The 21,367-nt window shown below is 38.9% G+C and overlaps 1 protein-coding gene across 1 annotated transcript; it reads left to right on the top strand.

The window, feature by feature from the left end:
* Positions 1-4,701: 4,701 nt before the first annotated feature.
* LOC124267295 (hydroxylysine kinase-like) lies at positions 4,702-20,194 on the top strand. Its single transcript, XM_046702216.1, has 5 exons — positions 4,702-4,978; positions 5,165-5,305; positions 5,639-5,769; positions 14,009-14,183; positions 19,500-20,194. The coding sequence occupies exons 2-5, from the start codon at positions 5,179-5,181 to the stop codon at positions 19,814-19,816; spliced, it is 750 nt and encodes a 249-aa protein (XP_046558172.1). The 5' UTR covers positions 4,702-4,978; positions 5,165-5,178; the 3' UTR covers positions 19,817-20,194.
* Positions 20,195-21,367: the final 1,173 nt, after the last annotated feature.

The following is a 21,367-nucleotide window of genomic DNA, read 5'->3' as shown; positions in this document are numbered from 1 at the left end:
TGTGTAGAAAGTCAGTTAGTTTACTCATGAGTAGGAAAAGCTATACTTTATTTCAGACTTCAGTGGTCTTTAGTTACCTCCAATGGTTTTAAAAATTAAGTAGTACTCGAACTTAATGCAAATCTTTCATTGTTACTTTAAAAATTATTTATCTTGCAAAAGAAGTGGCAAATTATTTCATGTATTGTAAACGTCGGTGTATTTAAACGAGTTTTACCAGTAAGGCAAATTATTTGCACTAACATTCACTACCGTGGGCACACAGTGGCCCTGTCATTCTAGGCCGGGCAATTCTCTGTGCAGGGTTGCGTCTCTTAGTCGCACCAGAAAACTATGATCATGGGTTCGAATCCCAGCACAATACACATTCATCACTTTGGACATTTACAATATATGAAGTAATTTTTAAAGCAACAATGAACGATTTAATTAAAATCGTGAAAAGCAGTCTCCTTTGCCATTACGAGTACTACTTCATAGCGACATAGCGACAATGCGACAAATGGCGGAAATGTCATGTTGTCGCATTGTCGCGCTTTGATTAATTTTGCCTCTGTTTGCTTGTTTTTGAGAGATGCGACAACGCGACAATGTCCCTTCTAGTATGCCATAGTGCGGCGACAAACAACAAACAAATAAAAACATCATTCTCAATCTAGGCTGCATCTTGATGTCTTTACACAGGGTACTTCGCTCTGTCTCTGAAATTGTGATGAACTGTGATACCTGTTATAGCGGATACTTCGAGGTACCTACTGTGACATTCAGGTACCAGTAGTGCAGAACCCTCCTTCCTTATCTGGGCGGTGGGGTAGCGATGTGGTTGAAGCGTTCGCTCGTTACGCCGAAGACCCGTGTTCGATTCCCTACTTGGGTACAATCTGTGGAGCCCATTTCTGGTGTTTCATGATATTGCTGGAATATCACTACAAGCGGCGTGAAACTAAACTCACTCACTCACTCCTACGTTATCTGTAGCCTGATCGTCCGTAACATCTCAGTAAAATGCATCATTCACACAGACCCTGACACAAAGACATCAAATACAACCGATGCAAGTCTAGAATATGTGTCAAGTCTAGATTTCCACAAGTTTTTGAAATGAAGAAAGAATATGGGCTCTTTTTGCATATTTTATGAAGAATATTTAGGAACTGTATTTTTCCCATGAATATGTTTCACAGACGAGATGTTAATCCATATCATTTGGAATTGGTTGATATAGAAGTATATAACATATTACTGTATGTGTTATCCTTGGTTTGTTGGCATGCTCTTGTCACGTGGTCGTGGGTCCAGCAGCGGGGTCAGCAACAGAGCTGCTTCAGTTTGGCCATGTTTAGCATCCACGCTATAACGGGGATGGAGAAGACAAACTCTACAGCTGTAGATTCGTTTTAGTGCTTCCGGTCCTATTTTAAGACCCCAGACTCGTTTAAAAGAAATTTCAACTCAACTGGAACTGGTGTGGTAGCAGGTGAGTGTGTTTTCTATATTTTCAAAAATAACGGGTAAGTTTTGCCAGTATTCAAGTTATACAGTATATCATTTCAATGTAGGAAGATCCAGTGACGTTTATTGTTGTAATTGGTGTAACGTTAGTTGCCCTAGCTTGTGGTAAGAGGTCCCCAGAGGGTACGGTGGGGCTACTCGCTGGCTCTCTGGATTACGTGACATTGTGCCCCCTGGCCAGACAGTATCTAGAGCCCGGCAGCGTTAAAGAACACACTGAAAAGCGACAGAGGAAACTGATGATGATTACTCCCACGAGACTGCTGTCCAGACACAAGTTTAACCCCTTATTCAGCAACACATATACACACGAATACACACAGATACACACAAACACACACACCATATAAGTGAGTGAGTTTAGTTTTACGTCGATTTTAGCAATATTCCAGCAATATTCCAGCAATATCCCAGCAATATCACGAGGGGAGAAACCAGAAATGGCGTCACACATTGTACCCATGTGGGAATCGAACCTGTGTCTTCAGCGTGACGAGCAAACGCTTTAACCACTAGGCTACCCCACCGCCCTAACAACATTTACACAGAGGGGTATTTTGCGTTATTCATCAACTGTGAATGTGGGAGTGAGTGTGTTTAACTTTGAAAGCGCCAGTATCATAGTTGTAAACATATTTTTCGGGACCTATCTAGACATCCACACATGTATGGTGGTATTTAACGGAACTGCATATATTCTGGAAAGAACGATATGTCCTTATAAGTGAATTTGTATCCTAGCCACAAGAACATTATAAGTGATGTAGCTAGATCAAAATAAGTAGAGTGGAATTGTCCCCGATTCACCTTTAATCTCAGCTAGGAACCTATTGAAAACAATAACGAAAACGTATTTAGTCCTTCTGATTAAGGCGCACACGTGTTTATTGTTTTCTTGTATTTTTAAAGTTTGTGTAGCATGTAGATTGGTATTCTGTTTATTCTTGCATAACTCATCACAGAAAATGATTTTCTTTTATCTTGCATTATAGGCATTGTTAACAATGATTTGCTTCAATGATTGAAACAGCATTTATTGTGTGCCTGAATTAAAGCATAACGTCATGCATTTCAAGAACTAATTTCCCGAAAATAGAAGTCAAAACATAAAATTCTTTCACCAAAAAATGAATGTTTGTTTACTGCTGCCACTGACGCCATGGTCCCATGCAGTGTTTCGTATGGTAATTCATAATTGTTCAAACTTTATCTTTATCATTATCACAGTTGTTATCAGTACCATCGCCTCTGTTTTTATAATTCTAACCTTGTTTGAATTTATCTTGACTGAAAACGTTTGAGACAAAGCGTATATAAGCATATTCATATCATATTAAGATAATAAAGTACATTGTGTGTCTAAATGTATTTAGGTAGGACAATTTATTATTAAATACAAATATGTGATTGGTCGCTTGAAGAATATAACACATTTAGATTTTACTGATTAATTTCCCCCAAGACTGCTATATCTCCCCTGTCATTCATGTAAATATTGGTTCGGATTGGGGATAGCTAATCATATACAGACAGCAAGAGTGAGTGAGTTTAGTTTTACCCCGCACTCAGTAATATTCCAGCTATATGGTGGCGGTCTGTAAATAATCGAGTCTGGACCAGACAATCCAGTGATCAACAGCATGAGCATCGATCTGCGCAATTGAGACCGATGACATGTGTCAACCAAGTCAGCGAGCCTGACCACCCGATCCCGTTAGTCACCTCTTACGACAAGCATGGGTTACTGAAGGCCAATATTCTAACCTGGACGGGATCGGGTGGTCAGGCTCGCTAGCTTGGTTGCTGCCCATAGTGACTTGACAAAATACTAACTGTTCACCTGTCTTTGAATCTGGAGTTATGTTCTGCTAATGTTCACATTTAATACATGAGTAATGAGTAAAAAATAATAAAAAAAATTACAATCTATAAACTTTCAATAATTTCTGGTTGTACTGTATGACCTGTGAAACAAATGCGAATTTGGCGGTCAAAATATACGTTGATATCAAACATAACACATGTTATATTTGGGATTTCAACTATCAGTTAACATGCCAAACGTTGTCATTTGGGCATACATTTATTTCCTCAGATGGTTACATTTGGGAATAATGTTCCTTCGTTTGGTGTTACGCGCCATTCTGGTCAAGACACACTGTGCATGTACCTTATCTGGCTACTCTAACACAACATCGCAGAATGCAATGACAAGACAAGAGTCCTGACTTTTCCCCTACACGAACACATATAGGACGTGACTGAGAGACGTTAAAGTCCACCGGCCACGTTATCCGAACTGGGTCAAGCGCTGCAGGAGGAGTGGAAATATGATTTATTTAAACAGTGCTACACTGTCTAAACGGATGCTTGACCGATCGTATGACCCATCATTTATCAAATTATCTGAAACCATCAATTTTCAGACAGATTTCCTACACATCCCTGTAGTTACTTGCTTGTACATCCTTCCAGCATAGGGCTGTGGGGGTAGCCTAGTGGTTAAATCATTCGCTTGTCACGCCGAAGACCCGGGTTCGATTCCCCACATTGGTACAATGTGTGAAGCTATGATATTGCTGCAACATTGCTAAAAACGGCGTAAAGCTACACTCACTCATGCACCTCGCTGCATATGTACTAGCGGCCGTCAACCCCATTTCACCCCTTTCCGCAAACAAGTGTGTCAAGATATTCATATTTGAGCCTGTCTGGCTTTTTTTGCACCTCTGAACCAATTATATCCTACTTGCACACTCGACATAGTTATGCAAATGTCGTCTTGGTGGTCGTGTACACCACAGAGAGAGAGAGAGAGAGAGAGAGAGAGAGAGAGAGAGAGAGAGAGAGAGAGAGAGAGAGAGAGAGAGAGAGAGAGAGAGAGAGAGAGAGAGAAAGAGAGAGACACTTTTCAGAGAGAGAGAGAGAGAGATACATGTTTATGCCTTTGTGACCACACTTTTCTGGACCGAAATAAAGATACAATCCCATTTGCATTTGGACCAAAGAAATCCCAGCATTTATAAGCGCCCTCGACACAGTAATGGAACTGTCGTCTTTGTGGTCGTGTGCATCAGACTGAAACTCCCTAGTAACAAGATGGCCGTGCGCGTTGCTTGCTGACAATATATTCTCACCTCAGGTACATCTTGCATTTTATTCTCCGATATTGTCATGAGCCTTGATGCCTGAACTTTTATTTATCGTCCACAGTTCAACAGAATGGCAAACCACATCAAGCTTGCAACTTCGGTGAGACCATCGCTGAATGAGTCCTCCATTGGGGCCATACTTGCACGACACTTCGGCCTGCGCATGGTCAGTTGCCAGAAACTTGACAGCTATGAAGATTTGAACTTCCTGGTCAAAGTGGAGTCAATTGGAGACAAGTGAAAGGAAACGTGTTGCCATGGTTATACGTTCAAAGTTCTCAACAAACGGAATTCACAGAACACAAAGTACATAGGTAAAGTATCTTGTTAATTTCTTATTGCATTTAAAGTGTGTGTTTTGTGAGAACTACCAGGGTGTATTTTCTCCGGATGCGAACGAGAAAGATCTATTTCAGGTTTCAAGTGTATTTATTATGTACAGCAACTATTCCACTACAAAATGCTGTATGTCACACGACCAAACAAAACTATCGTTTCAGAAGCCCAGCATGAGATGATGTCCCGTGTGTACGGGAGTGGTATCCCTTGCGCCCGGGTCGTCCCAACCCTCAGCGGGCACCTGTACCTGACCTTGAACCTGGAAGACGAGGGTTGCAAGAACCCAGACAGCACGGGCCAATGTAAGACCAACGATCAGTGTCTATGAATATATTTCGTCGGATCTTAAATGTTCGGACGTTACTGCTCACTCAGGCATTTCCATACTCTTGAATGATGGCTTCTGATTGTCAAAAAGTCATATTTCAGAAGTCTGTGGAATGTTTAACAATTGTCCATGCCATGATCGAGACAAAAACGGCTGTTCTTAAGTGTCCGAAAACCCAATACACGAAGATACTATTGCCAGAAAACGCAACCCCATTCCTTAACTGCAAAGGAGCTAGTTGAAAGAGTTAATTCACCTTCTCACCTTCTGAACATCGCGTTACAACAATTGAAGGTTGTATTTTCAGATACTCACTCGTCCTATGTAGTGCGGCTGTTCGAGTTTATCCCTGGGAAAATATTACAATCTGTACCCCTCACCCCGGGGCTGTGTTACAAGGTAGGGGTGCTGGCGGGCAGAATTGACACGGAATTGAAGGTAAATAAAAGAGACAATACTCTTTCTGAAATACCAGCGACTATAACAATGTGTAAATGTAGAGGCTACCCCCTTGTATTTATATTGCTTATGTCAACGAAATTCATCGGTTTTCATTTTATATGAACCATCTTTTGAAAGTCACGATGGCATGTCTTTTCATTGAAATGTATTTAAATGCATTTGCGTAGTATCGGAACAAATTTTCTTTAAAATAAGACAAACAAAACAAACACCTGATTGCCTTGGCTGTTCGCTTGGGAAGACGTTGTCCCAAAAGGCCGCATACCAATTAGTCAGAGTAGCAAAATGCAGTCGACGAGGTTATATCCCAAAACTTCCACATCCCAATACTACCACACACTGTTAAATCAACAACTCCTCATCATCCCTTTTTAGGTAATAGGATAGCCCGGGAAGTGCACTGAACTGAAACAACAGCATCACCTGACAGAGTAGAGATTTTAGTAGAGAAGAGAGCAGCTAGTTAATAACTCTGAAATATATATGATATAAATTCGTGCATATTAAAATGTAAATTTTGTTTTCTTGTTTTACCTTGAAATATTGTTAATTACGTTCATATTATTCTGCACATACAAAGCATACATTATGCAAGCTTAACGTACATTTAATGAACATGTATATTCAAATATGTAGTTTTACAATATAACATAGCTGATGAGTTTTGAAATTTTATATTAATTTTATTGTTTAAAATGGGCCAACACGCCAAACAATTCCTTTCAATTCTGATTTGCAAATATAAAGTAATGTGAAGCAAAAAATTCAAAATGAGAATATGAATTGTATTATGCTTACTTGAAGCTCTACTCCCAAACATGCTTGAACTACCAAATCCAGGCATAAACACGTAAATCAATTTTAATTAAATAGGAAATTGATAATGTTATGGTATGGACAGTGGCACAATAACGGTCGTGACATTTATTTATAATAGCCAGTTTTATATGTTTACATATATGTCACATATTTTCCAGACAGAAGTACAGCAGAGACGGAGCCGTCCACTATGACTGTCAAATGTTTGGGTGAAATCTTGGGACACTATAGGATATAAGTTCTAAATAAATGTTCTACATAGACTGCTATATGTAACTAAAAAAGATATGTATTTTTGTTAATATCCCTGCCTTTATAAAATATCTAATATATTACTAAGTGATTGTTTGTATTCATTACTGGGTAATGGGTTAAACCATTACAGACTGAGGTAATCAGTATGCTAAAGTGTGTGCAGTCAACCAGAAATGTTGTTGTTATAAGCTGTGGAAGTTTTGGGAGGATACCGTCGACGAATGAGCATTGTGGTCTTAGCTATTAATTAATTTACAATGTATTAGACATTGGAACATACCAAAACAAGACGCAAGGAATGTTGGAACTCTCTCTATTTACATCGGCGTAAGCGTTGGGTGTTGGGACTCTCTTTATTTACTTTTTGTACTTTCTTCTCTTTGCGTACTTCTATTCATATAAACATTAGCACCTTCAAATCAATTCTTACTCAAACACATTGAATGAATGTCAAACATATTCACTACACTCCAGGCAAGTGTCCCACACAATCTACAAAGGCCATGACTTCGGTTTCGCCGTTCTGCAGTCTCTCCTTCTCTCGGCGGATGCGTTGGTCGGCTTCAACGTAGCTAGCGTCGGCGATGTTTCGGCTCTCGCGGATGGCCCTCATCACTTCTGTGACCAACTGTCCCCTCTTGATCAGGGTGATGAAGTTGAAGATATTGGGATGGCATGACGTCTGCTGGTTGTGAAGCCAACCTTCCAGGTTGTTATTAGTCCTGTGGGTGGTGTTGGTGTAGTGGTTCTATCCACTGTGTCTTGACATACTACTTGATTACCTGATCACCACCAGCCATAATGTCCAGCCAAGCATCTTCAACGTCAGCTACAGGGACAAGAGCCAGAGCCTTGCTTCTCTTCGCCAGCATCTTCTTTGTAGGTCGTAGCGAGTCCTAGTGATCTGGATCTTCTTCCAAAGGGCCTGGGCAAAATGAAAGAAACATCCGCGGATCTGGCCCCGTTCCTCAAAGCGATCGTAGCGCTACGACAGTCGTAAGTCTATGTTAAAGTATGGGAGTTACTATCATCTTAGCGGTACGATGGCTTTGTGGAATGGAGCCCTGGGCCTAGATTTTCGAAGCTCTCTTAGCGCTAAGATAGTCGTAAGTGCCATTCATTAACATTAAGTTACGACTATCTTAGCGCTAAGAGAGCTTCGAAAATCTAGGCCCAGATCTGTAGGGAATTTCCATTGCTGCGTAGGCGACGTCATGTTCAAAGTCAATCTGGAGGATACTGGGTTGCATGTTGACGCTATGGGTCGCTGCTGCTTCCTAGATGTGTCGGAACATGGAGACGCACGTGTCCTTGGTCTTGTCGGAAGAATGCAGTACAGAACTTCTGCATGTAGAGTGTACAGCTGGTAGAAGATATGGGAGTGGAGTAGACCGTGCCGTAGGTGACATCTGTATTAGTCAGGAGGTCAAGGTTGGTCGCGGTGGTGAAGATGAGTGTTCTCTTCCTCTTGTTTTCTATGTTGGGAATCAGGAAGTCTTCACCCGAATCTGTTGTTGTCCACTCACCGCCTATCTGGACCTCAGGCTGGGTCGTGGGCAGCCTGGGTAGCCTCTTTCTTTGCCCTCGGTAGAGTGGTGGCCTGATGCTGGGGAAGGTGGGGGTGCAGGATATCGTCAGGCAAGGAATCTGCACTTCTCCTGATGTTGCATAGTTCCTCCACGTAGATCTTGGAGATGGATGTGGTTTCTTCTCTGGCTCGATCCATGAGACGCGTCCTGAAGACGTCGACGTCGTAGGCATAGGAAGCTGCAGGGTGGCTGTAGTCAGATGTTCTGATCAGTCTGTCTTTCATGGTCGTCATCGTTCCTTTGCAGCATCCAGTAGATGTGTCATTCTTTTCTTTGTTGGCTGTGTATAATTTCACGCTGTACTAACACCCTTACTCAAGGTTCTATTATTCAGTTATAAAACAAAGGAGGATAGCTTTAAAATATTACAGAAAAGAAGTTGACTTCATTGCAAAATCTCCTTACTCGTTTGAGAATCCTTTACCCATTTAAGACCACCTCCGTGGTGTAGTTGTTAGAGCGTCCGCCCGGAGAGCGGAAGGTCGCGGGTTCGATCCCCGACCGCGTCATACCAAAAGACGCTAAAATATGGTACTTGTTGGTCCCTGCCTGGCGCTCGGCATTAATGGGTACAACAAGGACTGGTCGGCTCGGAGTCAGTATAATGTGCCTGACTGGGGTATTCATGCTTCACTGCTGCTTGGTATCTCAGTGGACTAGCACTATAAAACCAGCTTAAGTCTGGGCTAGTACAAGCAGTCGCACATACACATACACACGCATGCACGTCGTCATATGAGCGAAATATTCTCAAGCACGACAGTAAACCCAATTTCACCTCACCTTTACCCATTTAAGAAAACATGCAGCCTAATCCAATACAAGCCAACTCAGCTTCCCCCAGTGTTATGGCCCGGGAAGGCGAAATCTGGACCAAACCTCCTCAATTTAGGTGTGGCTTTTGCGGGAACGGTCAAGCTACAGCGTTCCCGGGACTCTCAATAGACAAGAAAAACAAAAGAAATGTGAGTCGTCGTCTGATACCGTAGCCATGGTAGAAATTTAATAAATATATAACAAGAAATGTTTGAGCCACAGACTGTTCACCGATAAGTCACATTGATGGATCATGTGCAGGTGGATCACTGAAGGTGGATCAGGTCAGCGACGTGATCACTGTAGTCCAGGACACCGATGGTGTTGTTGACGAGGTCGTCCACGTTAGACTGTTCTCGCTAGAACGGATGGCTCTTCCTGGCAAGCTTTGTTTATCTTGTGTTCCATGCCTCGAGCATAGTTTATTTATGGCGAACTTGATATGAAGCATAGTTTATTTATGGCGAACTTGATATGAAGCACAGTTTATTTATGGCGAACTTGATATGAAGCACAGTTTATTTATGGTAAACTTGATATGAAGCACAGTGTATTTATGGTGAACTTTATATGAAGCATAGTTTATTTATGGTGAACTTGATATGCATTCTCTTCCCACAGAGGTTACTCCTGTCATGTCTTCCTACGTAACCTGTGTTCTAATACGGCCCTTTCATGGTGTGAGCGTTCAAGACTCGTGATTGGAGGCAATCAGATTTAGTTGTGCAATCAGCGACGTTGTTTCAAAAGTGATCATTCGCAAGGCCTTGCATTGGTAATTTCTGTATGCTTCGAGAAAAACCAAATTTCTTCCCCTGCGCGGTGCGCAAACATTTCTTCTAGACAGAACTCCGTCATGTTATGGCGGATCAGTGGCGTCTCCATCGCCCTCGTTGACAACGGACAAGCTTGCCATTAAACGTCTTGTGTGTAACATCAACACAATTCCCCGGCAGATGGGGGATATTTGTGGCCCCACATTTGCTTGTGTTAGTCAAGTTGAATCTAAGTCGATGTAACACGTGTTCTGATTGGATAGAAAGAAGGGAGATAATTCGTGTTGCGATCTTTTGCCGGTAGGGGATTTTACGAGAACCGGGAAATATGGGCGTATTAGAACAGAGGTTCGTAGGAAGATATGACAAGTAACCTCTGTGGGAAGAGAATGCTTGATATGAAGCACAGTGTATTTATGGTAAACTTGATATGAAGCATAGTTTATTTATGGTGAACATGATTTGAAGCATTGTTTATTTATGTTGAACTGTATATGAAGTTTAGTTTATTTATGGCGAACTTGATATGAAGCATAGTTTATTTATGGTAAACTTGATATGAAGCATAGTTTATTTATGGTGAACTTGATATGAAGCACAGTTTATTTATGGTGAACTTGATATGAAGCACAGTTTATTTATGGTGAACTTTATATGAAGCATTGTTTATTTTTGGTGAACTTGATATGAAGCATAGTTTATTTATGGTGAACTTGATATCAATCACAGTTTATTTATGGCGAACTTGATATGAAGCAGTGTTTATTTATGGTAAACTTGATATCAAGCATAGTTTATTTATGGCGAACTTGATATGAAGCACAGTTTATTTATGGTGAACTTGATATGAAGCATAGTTTATTTATGGCGAACATGATATGAAGCACAGTTTATTTATGGTGAACTTGATATGAAGCATGGTTTATTTATGGTGAACTTGATATGAAGCATAGTTTATTTATGGTGAACTTTATATGAAGCATAGTTTATTTATGGTGAACTTGATATCAATCACAGTTTATTTATGGCGAACTTGATATGAAGCATTGTTTATTTATGGTGAACTTTATATGAAGCATAGTTCATTTATGACGAACATGATATGAAGCACGGTTTATTTATGGTGAACTTGATATGAAGCATAGTTTATTTATGGCAAACATGATATGAAGCACAGTTCATTTATGGGGAACTTGATATGAAGCATAGTTTATTTATGATGAACTTGATATGAAGCACAGTTTATTTATGGTGAACTTTATATGAAGCATAGTTTATTTATGGTGAACTTTATATGAAGCATAGTTTATTTAAAGTGGACTTGATATCAATCACAGTTTATTTATGGTGAACTTTATATGAAGCATAGTTTATTTATGGTGAACTTGATATGAAGCATGGTTTATTTATGGTGAACTTGATATGAAGCATAGTTTATTTATGGTGAACTTTATATGAAGCATAGTTTATTTATGGTGAACTTGATATCAATCACAGTTTATTTATGGCGAACTTGATATGAAGCATTGTTTATTTATGGTGAACTTTATATGAAGCATAGTTCATTTATGACGAACATGATATGAAGCACGGTTTATTTATGGTGAACTTGATATGAAGCATAGTTTATTTATGGCAAACATGATATGAAGCACAGTTCATTTATGGGGAACTTGATATGAAGCATAGTTTATTTATGATGAACTTGATATGAAGCACAGTTTATTTATGGTGAACTTTATATGAAGCATAGTTTATTTATGGTGAACTTTATATGAAGCATAGTTTATTTAAAGTGGACTTGATATGAATCACAGTTTATTTATGGTGAACTTTATATGAAGCATAGTTTATTTATGGTGAACTTTATATGAAGCATAGTTTATTTAAAGTGGACTTGATATGAATCACAGTTTATTTATGTCGAACTTTATATGAAGCATAGTTTATTTATGGTGAACTTGATATGAAGCACAGTTTATTTATGGTGAACTTTATATGAAGCATAGTTTATTTATGGTGAACTTGATATGAAGCACAGTTTATTTATGGTGAACTTGATATGAAGCACAGTTTTTTTATGGTGAACTTGATATGAAGCACAGTTTATTTATGGTAAACTTGATATGAAGCACAGTTTATTTATGGTGAACTTGATATGAAGCAAAGTTTATTTATGGTGAACTTGATATGAAGCATAGTTTATTTATGGCGAACATGATATGAAGCACAGTTTATTTATGGTGAACTTGATATGAAGCATGGTTTATTTATGGTGAACTTGATATGAAGCACAGTTTATTTATGGTGAACTTCATATGAAGCACAGTTTATTTATGGTGCACTTTATATGAAGCACAGTTTATTTATAGTGAACTTGATATGAAGCACAGTGTATTTATGGTAAACTTGATATGAAACACAGTTTATTTATGGTGAACTTGATATGAAGCATAGTTTATTTATGGTGAACTTGATATGAAGCACAGTTTATTTATGGTGAACTTGATATGAAGCACAGTTTATTTATGGTGAACTTGATATGAAGCATAGTTTATTTATGGTGAACTATATGAAGCATAGTTTATTTATGGTAAACTTGATATGAAGCATAGTTTATTTATGGTAAACTTGATATGAAACACAGTTTATTTATGGTGAACTTTATATGAAGCATTGTTTATTTATGGTGAACTTGATATGAAGCACAGTTTATTTATGGTGAACTTGATATGAAGCACAGTTTATTTATGGTGAACTTTATATGAAGCACAGTTTATTTATGGTGAACTTGATATGAAGCACAGTGTATTTATGGTAAACTTGATATGACTGACTGACTGACTGACTGACTGAGTTTGGTTTTACGCCGCTTTTAGCAATATTCCAGCAAAATCACGGCGGGGGACACCAGAAATGGGCTTCACACATTGTGCCCATGTGGGGATTCGAACCCGGGTCTTCGGCGCGACAAGCCAACGCTTTAACCATTAGGCTAGCCCACCGCCCCAAACTTGATATGAAGCACAGTTTATTTATGGTGAACTTTATATGAAGCACAGTTTATTCATAGTGAACTTGATATGAAGCACAGTGTATTTATGGTAAACTTGATATGAAGCACAGTTTATTTATGGTGAACTTGATATGAAGCATAGTTTATTTATGGTAAACTTGATATGAAGCACAGTTTATTTATGGTGAACTTGATATGAAGCACAGTTTATTTATGGTGAACTTGATATGAAGCATAGTTTATTTATGGTGAACTTTATATGAAGCACAGTTTATTTATGGTGAACTTTATATGAAGCACAGTTTATTTATGGTAAACTTTATATGAAGCACAGTTTATTTATGGCGAACTTGATATGAAGCATAGTTTATTTATGGTAAACTTGATATCAAGCACAGTTTATTTATGGTGAACTTGATATGAAGCATAGTTTATTTATGGTGAACTTGATATGAAGCACAGTTTATTTATGGTGAACTTTATATGAAGCATTGTTTATTTATGGTGAACTTGATATGAAGCACAGTGTGTTTATGGCGAATTTGATATGAAGCACATTTTATTTATGGTGAACTTGATATGAAGCATTGTTTATTTATGGTGAACTTGATATGAAGCACAGTTTATTTATGGTGAACTTGATATGAAGCATAGTTTCCTGCTTTAGTATATTTTGAGAAGAAAATCCCTATCTTGAATTCGTACGTCCGTCAGACAGTTACCTAGCATGCCATTTGAACCGATGTCGGTTATTCATACTAGTGTAGATTTGTAACATCTTTTGTGTAGTTACATCAGGTCAACTGTATATTTCAACTGTTGATGTTCATTTAGGGTCGTGGTTTTGTCCAATGTGCCAATATAGGTGTTGGTGAATGAAATAAGTATGATCTTTTGGTTCGGTCCTTATGTGTTGATTATTGAGTTCACTCATTTCCACACAGGGCTTTGATCATTCTGGTTTACATGGTAACCAAGTGATCTGGCACCTTGACAATCTGCCCTTGATTCTTGGCTTGCTGCACATGGTTGACGATGATGGCGACAGAAAGATGGTCCATGACGTCATCAAAACATTTCAGACACGTGTTCTAGAACACCTGAGTGAATTTCAACAAGGTAAGATGGAACAGTGTTGGTTGCAATTTTTTTACAAAAACAAGTTTGGTTCTGAAAATGATGTGTACACATGTGTAGTTCATATATGGCCAGAGGGGTCTGTTATGTATACTGACTGAGTTTGGTTTTACGCCGCTTTTAGCAATATTCCAGCAACATCACGGCGGGGGACACCAGAAATGGGCTTCACACATTGTACCCATGTGGGGATTCGAACCCGGGTCTTCGGCGTGACGAGCCAACGCTTTAACCACTAGGCTACCCCACCGCCCCCTCTTTTATGTATAATGAACATGATGTTAATCTCTTTGATTTATTGCAGGAGTCATACACTGAATTTAAAGCATGAGGTGTTGATTGTAGGTGATTTTAATGCTCGAGTGGGTAACTGATTTTGTAATTGGTGATTGGTGAATAGGATCACAGATGATATAAGCTACAAGGCTGATGAAGTATTGAGAAGGTAATCTGTGGATAAGAGGAGGAATTCATTTTCTGTTCAACTGTCGGATCCATGAACTTGATGTAGAGATCGCAGTGGACGAGGTGAAGAGAGCTATCCAGGAGCTTGATGTAGAGATCGCAGTGGACGAGGTGAAGAGAGCTATCGACAGGCTGAAGACAAATAACTCAGTCGGGTTCGATGGATTACTGAATAAAATATTCAAGTGTGCAAGTGATATGATTCTAGAACCATTAACGACATTTTTCAACAAGATATTCTCCCATGGCATATTTCCACGATTCTGGTCAGCTGGGGTGATTATCCCCTACACAAGAAAGGCCACACAGATGACGTCAACAATCACAGTATAACGCTTAACAGTTGCTTCTCGAAACTATTCACATCTATTCTAACAGAGAAAATATCCACCTGGGATATGAGTAGGAAGGGTCTTTCCACCGTATTACAATTAGCTGTTCATAAATTTGTAAATAAGAAAGAAACACTGTATTGTTGTTTTGTGGCACTGTCAAAGGCTTTTGACAGTGTATATAGAAATGGACTGCTGTGTTAGTTATATAAACATGGTATAAAAGGGAAAATGTGGTCAGTTCTATAATCACTGTACATAGAGGTGACGTCGTGTGTTAAGATAGGTTCCACACCAACTGATGTTATCAGTATTGGAGCTGGGATAAAGCAAGGCGAAGTCATGTCACTGTTATTATTCTCATTCTTCCTGTTTTTTAAAAAGGAATAGAATTGTTAAATGATTTGTAAATAGATAAATACTTTATAATTGGAAGTTTAAATTAGTAACTTAGATTGTTAGTGGCTGTAGGGGTTAAAGTACTGTGAAATTATTGTCCACCTGAGAGGGTACATAAGTCCACAAACATTCAAAGTAAATTAAAACTCTCCACTATTTTTAATCGTAGAATATGTGTCTTTTTAAATGTATGGCTAGATTTGTCTAAGCTGCTAACGGCTGAAGGGATGGTGTAAATCCAGCTAGGGTCCATGCTTGAAGCAAATGTACTGTAAGTCCGCATGGTCCTATACTAGTATGGTGATCAATTTCAGTTGTTGGCAATCTATAGCCTGTTTTACATTGTCTTGTCATTTCTAGTAAAATGTTTAAGATTTAATTACTAGTTTTAAATGGATACCTGTGATACACTGGCCGTTTTACTGTTCTTCGTCAACAGGCTTATATTTCCTAATTTTATTAATCTATAATATAATTATTAATTGTTCTCGTCACGATATGGCTGAAATATTGCTGATGTGACGATAAATATTAACTCACTCACTCATTCTTCCTTAAAGATCTAGAGCAGGAGCTTAAATAAAACACCAACGATGGAATCGCCATTCTTCACTACGTAAATCTGTTTTAATCTCTTTTGCTGATGATATGGCTCTTCTATCACATTCTGCCGAGGGTTTGCAAAATCTCAAAAACAGTCTGGAAGTATATTGTAGAAAGAGGGGTCTAACCATAAATGTGAACAAAACTAAGGTCATGATATCTGAAAAAAGAACAATATTAAAACATTCATGGACTATTGGTGGTAAAAGCTGGAGACCGTTAATGAATGTAACTATCTTGGAAATGTTATGTCATCGAACGTACACATTAACATATGTCTGAAGTCATTCGTCGGTAAAGGGTTAAAAGCAATGAACGTGCTGTTTGTTAACATTCTGAAAGGGTACTTCACGCCAAGTACTTGCTGTCAGCTGTTCGACGCTTTTGTCTCAAGCACCATGAACTATAGTCTCTCGTACAGACCCTGCAGCAAATATATCCAAGAAAGCCCACACAAGTCTAGAAAATGTGGCAAGTCTAGATTTCCTCAGCTTCAGGAAATGAAGAAAGTCTCCTTTTCATTATATATGTATATTTTTTTACTATGAACTTTTTCAGTAAAATATGTTCATTTCAGAGACTAGTTGTTAGTCTACATGAACTATGGCTGTGAAGTATGGGGGAACAACATTCGCTACTGAAATTGAACGTATCCACCTCAAGTTCTTAAAATGAATTCTGAAAGTCCACTCAAAATTTAAAAAACGCTGCTGTCTACGGGGAACTGGGAAAATATCCATTATATATCAACAGAATACCCTGAGTTATAAAATACTGGTTCAAGTTACAACGTTCAAATAATCATGTCTGGAAGATGTGTTATGATATCATGCTAGAATCTTGCATGAGAGGAGTTAAAACCTGGGCCAATTTGCTAAATCTGTTTTATCTAAACATGGTTTTGGTTTTGTATGGTTGTTTTCTGATTGTGTTGATGCAAATGACTTTTGTAAAGTGTTTAAACAACGTTTGATTGATGAATTTGTACAGAAATGGAAAAGCGATATTATCCAAAGTACTAAACTTGCTTTGTATAATGATATTAAACATAAATTCTTCTATGAAACATATCTCAACTATCTTTCACCATGTCTCTCATTTTATGTAACACGTTTCAGAATATCATCTCGTAAATTAAAAATTGCATTATGTCGCTATTTAGATATTTATAGAAATTATAGATTGTGTGATTTTTGTAATGATCATGTCATTTCTGTAACTGAAGATGAATTTCACTTTATTAGTGTGTGTAATATTTGGGAGTGTCGCTATATTTGGGAGTGTCCATCAAAACATAAATTTATAAAGCTGTTGCAGTCTGCTGATAAAAATACTCGATTGTTCTGTAGCAAAATTTATCAAAGAATGTATGTATCGTAAATAAGTCATGTCTTCACTCATACTCTGTTCACATTATATATTTATCATTTATACTGTGGATGAGGGGTCCAAGTCGCTGAAATACTATTACCAAGGTGACCACCTAATCGTGAGGATGGAACATGTGATTTAATGACATGAACGTTTGCCTCTCAGATTAATAGGGCCTCGCGAGGCACTACTTTCAATACTAAGCTGATTCCCGGCTCCCTTTGCGCGCGCCATCTTGCGATATGCGAGACGGGGCCCAGCTTACTTAGGTGCCACCTAATCGTGGGGATGGAACATGTGATTTAATGACATGAACGTTTGCCTCTCAGATTAATAGGGCCCCGCGAGGCACTACTTTCGGTACTAAGCTGGTTCCCGGCTCCCTTTGCGCGCGCCATCTTGCGATATGCGAGACGGGACCCAGCTTACTTCCGGGACCATATTTCCGGTGACAAGCGTCCGTTCAAGAACCAGTTCTGGTTCCAAATTGACGGGTCACTCACAATGTGACTTTACGTGGCCGTCACCCGTCTAGCGACTTACGGGCCCTATACTAACAGAAGATATGCATTGGGTTATATCTTGGGCATTGGGTGTTCTGGCGTGTGTATTCATCAAAAAGTGAAACTGGATTTGCCCAATTTTACATCTTAAGTCTGTCACCATACCGACTCTCGTTGATCAGCACAACCTTACCGTAAACATTAACAACCTAAGTCAATTTGTCATCCAACATTAAAGGTCACATGCAACCAAAAAATCAAACATAATTAAAACACAATTATCACTTATTCATGATATATAATATACATTGCTGGTTATGAAAAAACATTTAAACAAAATCATAAGCGTACAATCGCAAATCAAAAGTGCAATATTGTGTACTTGGGTTTACTTCCCAAGAAACGAAGCAGCCGGGATACCGAACCCATTCAGAGCGGGTGGGCGTGCACTCAAGTGTAACCGCTGGTTCATTTACAGATGCCATCACGGCTCATTGTGTGTGTATATATAGAGATGTTGGGTTTTGTAAATACATGCTCATTTTTTGTGTAGAACATTTTGCAATCAACAGACATCATAACATGTCATGTGTTCAAGTATCACACCTGCCTGTCTGTGTAATTACATAATGTGACAGAGACCGAACTCGGGCCATAAATCAATGCGTTTTGTTTATGGTGTATAGCCTGATTGGTGTTAAGTTCAAATTGCATGTGGTCAGTGAAAGCAGCTGTGTATTGGATATATTGTCATCAGCAGACAGGCAGGCAGACACATAGGTGTCAATAAAACAAGACATTGAGTTTTGTCTGTGACAACGACATATCTATATCACAGTTAGAAATTCTGTCAACGCTAAATAATGACATTGCTTTTAAGTATCGAACTGAGAAAGTGACTCGGTAAGAAGAACGTGTGGTGAAATGGACAAATGAAATTATGTAAACAGTTAATTTACTATTAGAAAAATAGCTCACACCAAAGCCTTCACCGAGTATTCACCGGACAACCCGCTTCCAAGCTGCGCGAACCTATTTCACTGCGCACGTGCTATGAGCGCAGCCCAGCTGTTGAAACCACTTGAATTCCCCCAAACGCTGGGGGAAAATTAGTGAATCGTTTGAACTACGATTTCGCGCGTTTTTTCATCGCGTTATTTTTCAACTTTATAAGTTGAATTTGCATTTTTGACGATTTGTTTCGGTAAGTCCATACCGAAAGGTATCAGAATCTGCAAAGTTGTGTTTTACGTTGCATGTGACCTTTAAAGGATGCTATCAAACCATACCCAAAAGCCGGAAGTCATAGATAACCACGTGAACTAACCTCTGACCAATGGATTTCATCTCACACACTCGACGCCAGTCTATCACAAACAACTAGAACGTTAGTAGAAACCCAGCGTGACGATGAAGATAGTACAGTAATGTATTAAGCATCTCTCTGGGATGAAGTAGCGCTTAGAATGATGCCTCTATGCCTAGCGTATGCTGTATATATCGACATTAAATCAAACTCATTCGAATCAACACTTGTTATGTTTGACAACTGCTTGAGTAGAACCTGCTTAGATATTCGGGCTAAAGCATTCAAAATCACTACGTTTCTTTTCATATTTTTAAAGGGGCGATCCATGGTGATTTCAACGAAGGGAATATCCTGGTCACTGAAGCTGCGGATGACGACAGATGGAGGGATGATCACGATGTGTCCGCCATCTTGGATTATGCTCACAATGGTTACCTGCCATATATCTTTGAGGTCGCCATAGCAATGGCATACATGGCAATCCTCAGTGACAATGTACCACCACAAACTGCATCCGGGTACGTTCTGGCGGGCTATCTAACCAAGAATGATTTGTCAGACAGAGAAATTGATCTGTTAAAGATATGCGTATGCGCGCGCATCTCTCAGTCCCTGGTAATAGGATCCCAGTAACGTCTACATGCTTAACACAGCTAGGATAGGTTGGCCACGACTTCGTCAACTGTGGAAAATGGACAAAGAACAGTTAGTCAGGGAGTGGCGAAGCATTGCCAGCTCCTGCAGCGAAACATTGATGCAGACGAAACGATGATTATTATGAGGAGGAGAGAGAGGACTAAAACATATTATCATTCTTTAAGTATTCTTCATTGCCTTAGACATAATGTCATCTCAAAGCCGTGGCCATCACGGACAAGTAGTGTAAACCACGTTCATCAAGTATATGCTCTACCTTTTGCATGAAGTAAATTGTATTAGTCTCTTCAGAGGTCAACCCTCTTATTTGATGCCATACCACTCAGCAGTGTAATAAAATGTAACCTTTTCATATATCCGTAGTGGTGTTTCTCATACCTACATATAAATTAATTCAACGAGACCCGTATAATCTCAGACTAAAGAATTAAATGAACTGGTGCATAAAATGTGTCACAGACTTCCATACCGTATGAATTTTGTTGTGAAAAGGAAAGGGTTGAGGGGAAACAACCAAGATTACCATGATCATCGGTTTTTTTGTTTTTTGAAGATGACATATTTGGAAAATGACGTCATTTCATGTAAAACATTAGTATGCGGAATTCACTTTTCTTGCACTGGCTTAACTGTCAGTACCACTTACTCGGAAATGAAGAATAATGTCTGCAAGTCTAAATACTAACTATCCATCAGCATCTTGCGTAACCTCCCTGCACCCGAACAACTGATTCAAGACGCGTCCTCGTTCCTTGGATCAATTTCCGGATTTGAAGCTGAGGAATCCTGTTCCATTCCTCATGCAAAGCATTAGTCAATTCATTGAGAGCCTGGGGCCGGATTCACTAAACTTCTTAGAATTTTCTTAGTTTTTATGCTTAAGTTTCCTTAAGAATTCTTAGCTGAGAATTTTTCTTAAGTAGCAATCCACCAAGCCACTAAGCATAAATCTTAGCTGAGATATTTTAAAATTCTTAGAATTTTCTTAGTGAGAAACGCATGGGATTATAGCTGATAAAGGATGACTTCTTTGAGTGAGAGGTGAAATTTCATTGGAAATGAGACTTACTACAAATTGTATACCATCTTTTGATAATCTAAATGTTCGTGACAACTCTGTTTCTGTGTATTTTTCTAAAATGTTGGTTCTATCGATGAATGCATTGGCGTCCATCTTTGTTTACTAAGAAAATTCTTAGTGCTTAAGTAACCTACGGAGGATTCTTAAGTTAAGAAAAAATCTTAAGCACTAAGAGGTTTGATGAATATTGCTTAAGCAAAAATCTTAGTTTTAGATAAGTTGCTATGGAAACTAAGAATTCTTAGTAGAACTAAGAATTCTTAAGGGTTAAGAATATTCTAAGAAGTTTAGTGAATCCGGCCCCTGGACAGGTGGGTCTCCCTGTCGAACACAACACAGTCCCACAGATGCTCAGTGAGAATTAGATCTGGACAAATGGCTGACCATGGGATGGTCTCAACAACATTCTGTTGCAAGAACTGGGTGATAGCACGTGCTCCGTGAGG

The sequence above is a fragment of the Haliotis rubra genome, unplaced genomic scaffold, assembly GCF_003918875.1.
Source record: "Haliotis rubra isolate DU_JTF1 unplaced genomic scaffold, ASM391887v1 Scf130, whole genome shotgun sequence".
Taxonomy (NCBI): Eukaryota; Metazoa; Mollusca; class Gastropoda; order Lepetellida; family Haliotidae; genus Haliotis; species Haliotis rubra.
Note: the sequence above shows the minus strand (reverse complement) of the source record. Positions and strands in the feature narration are given on the sequence as shown.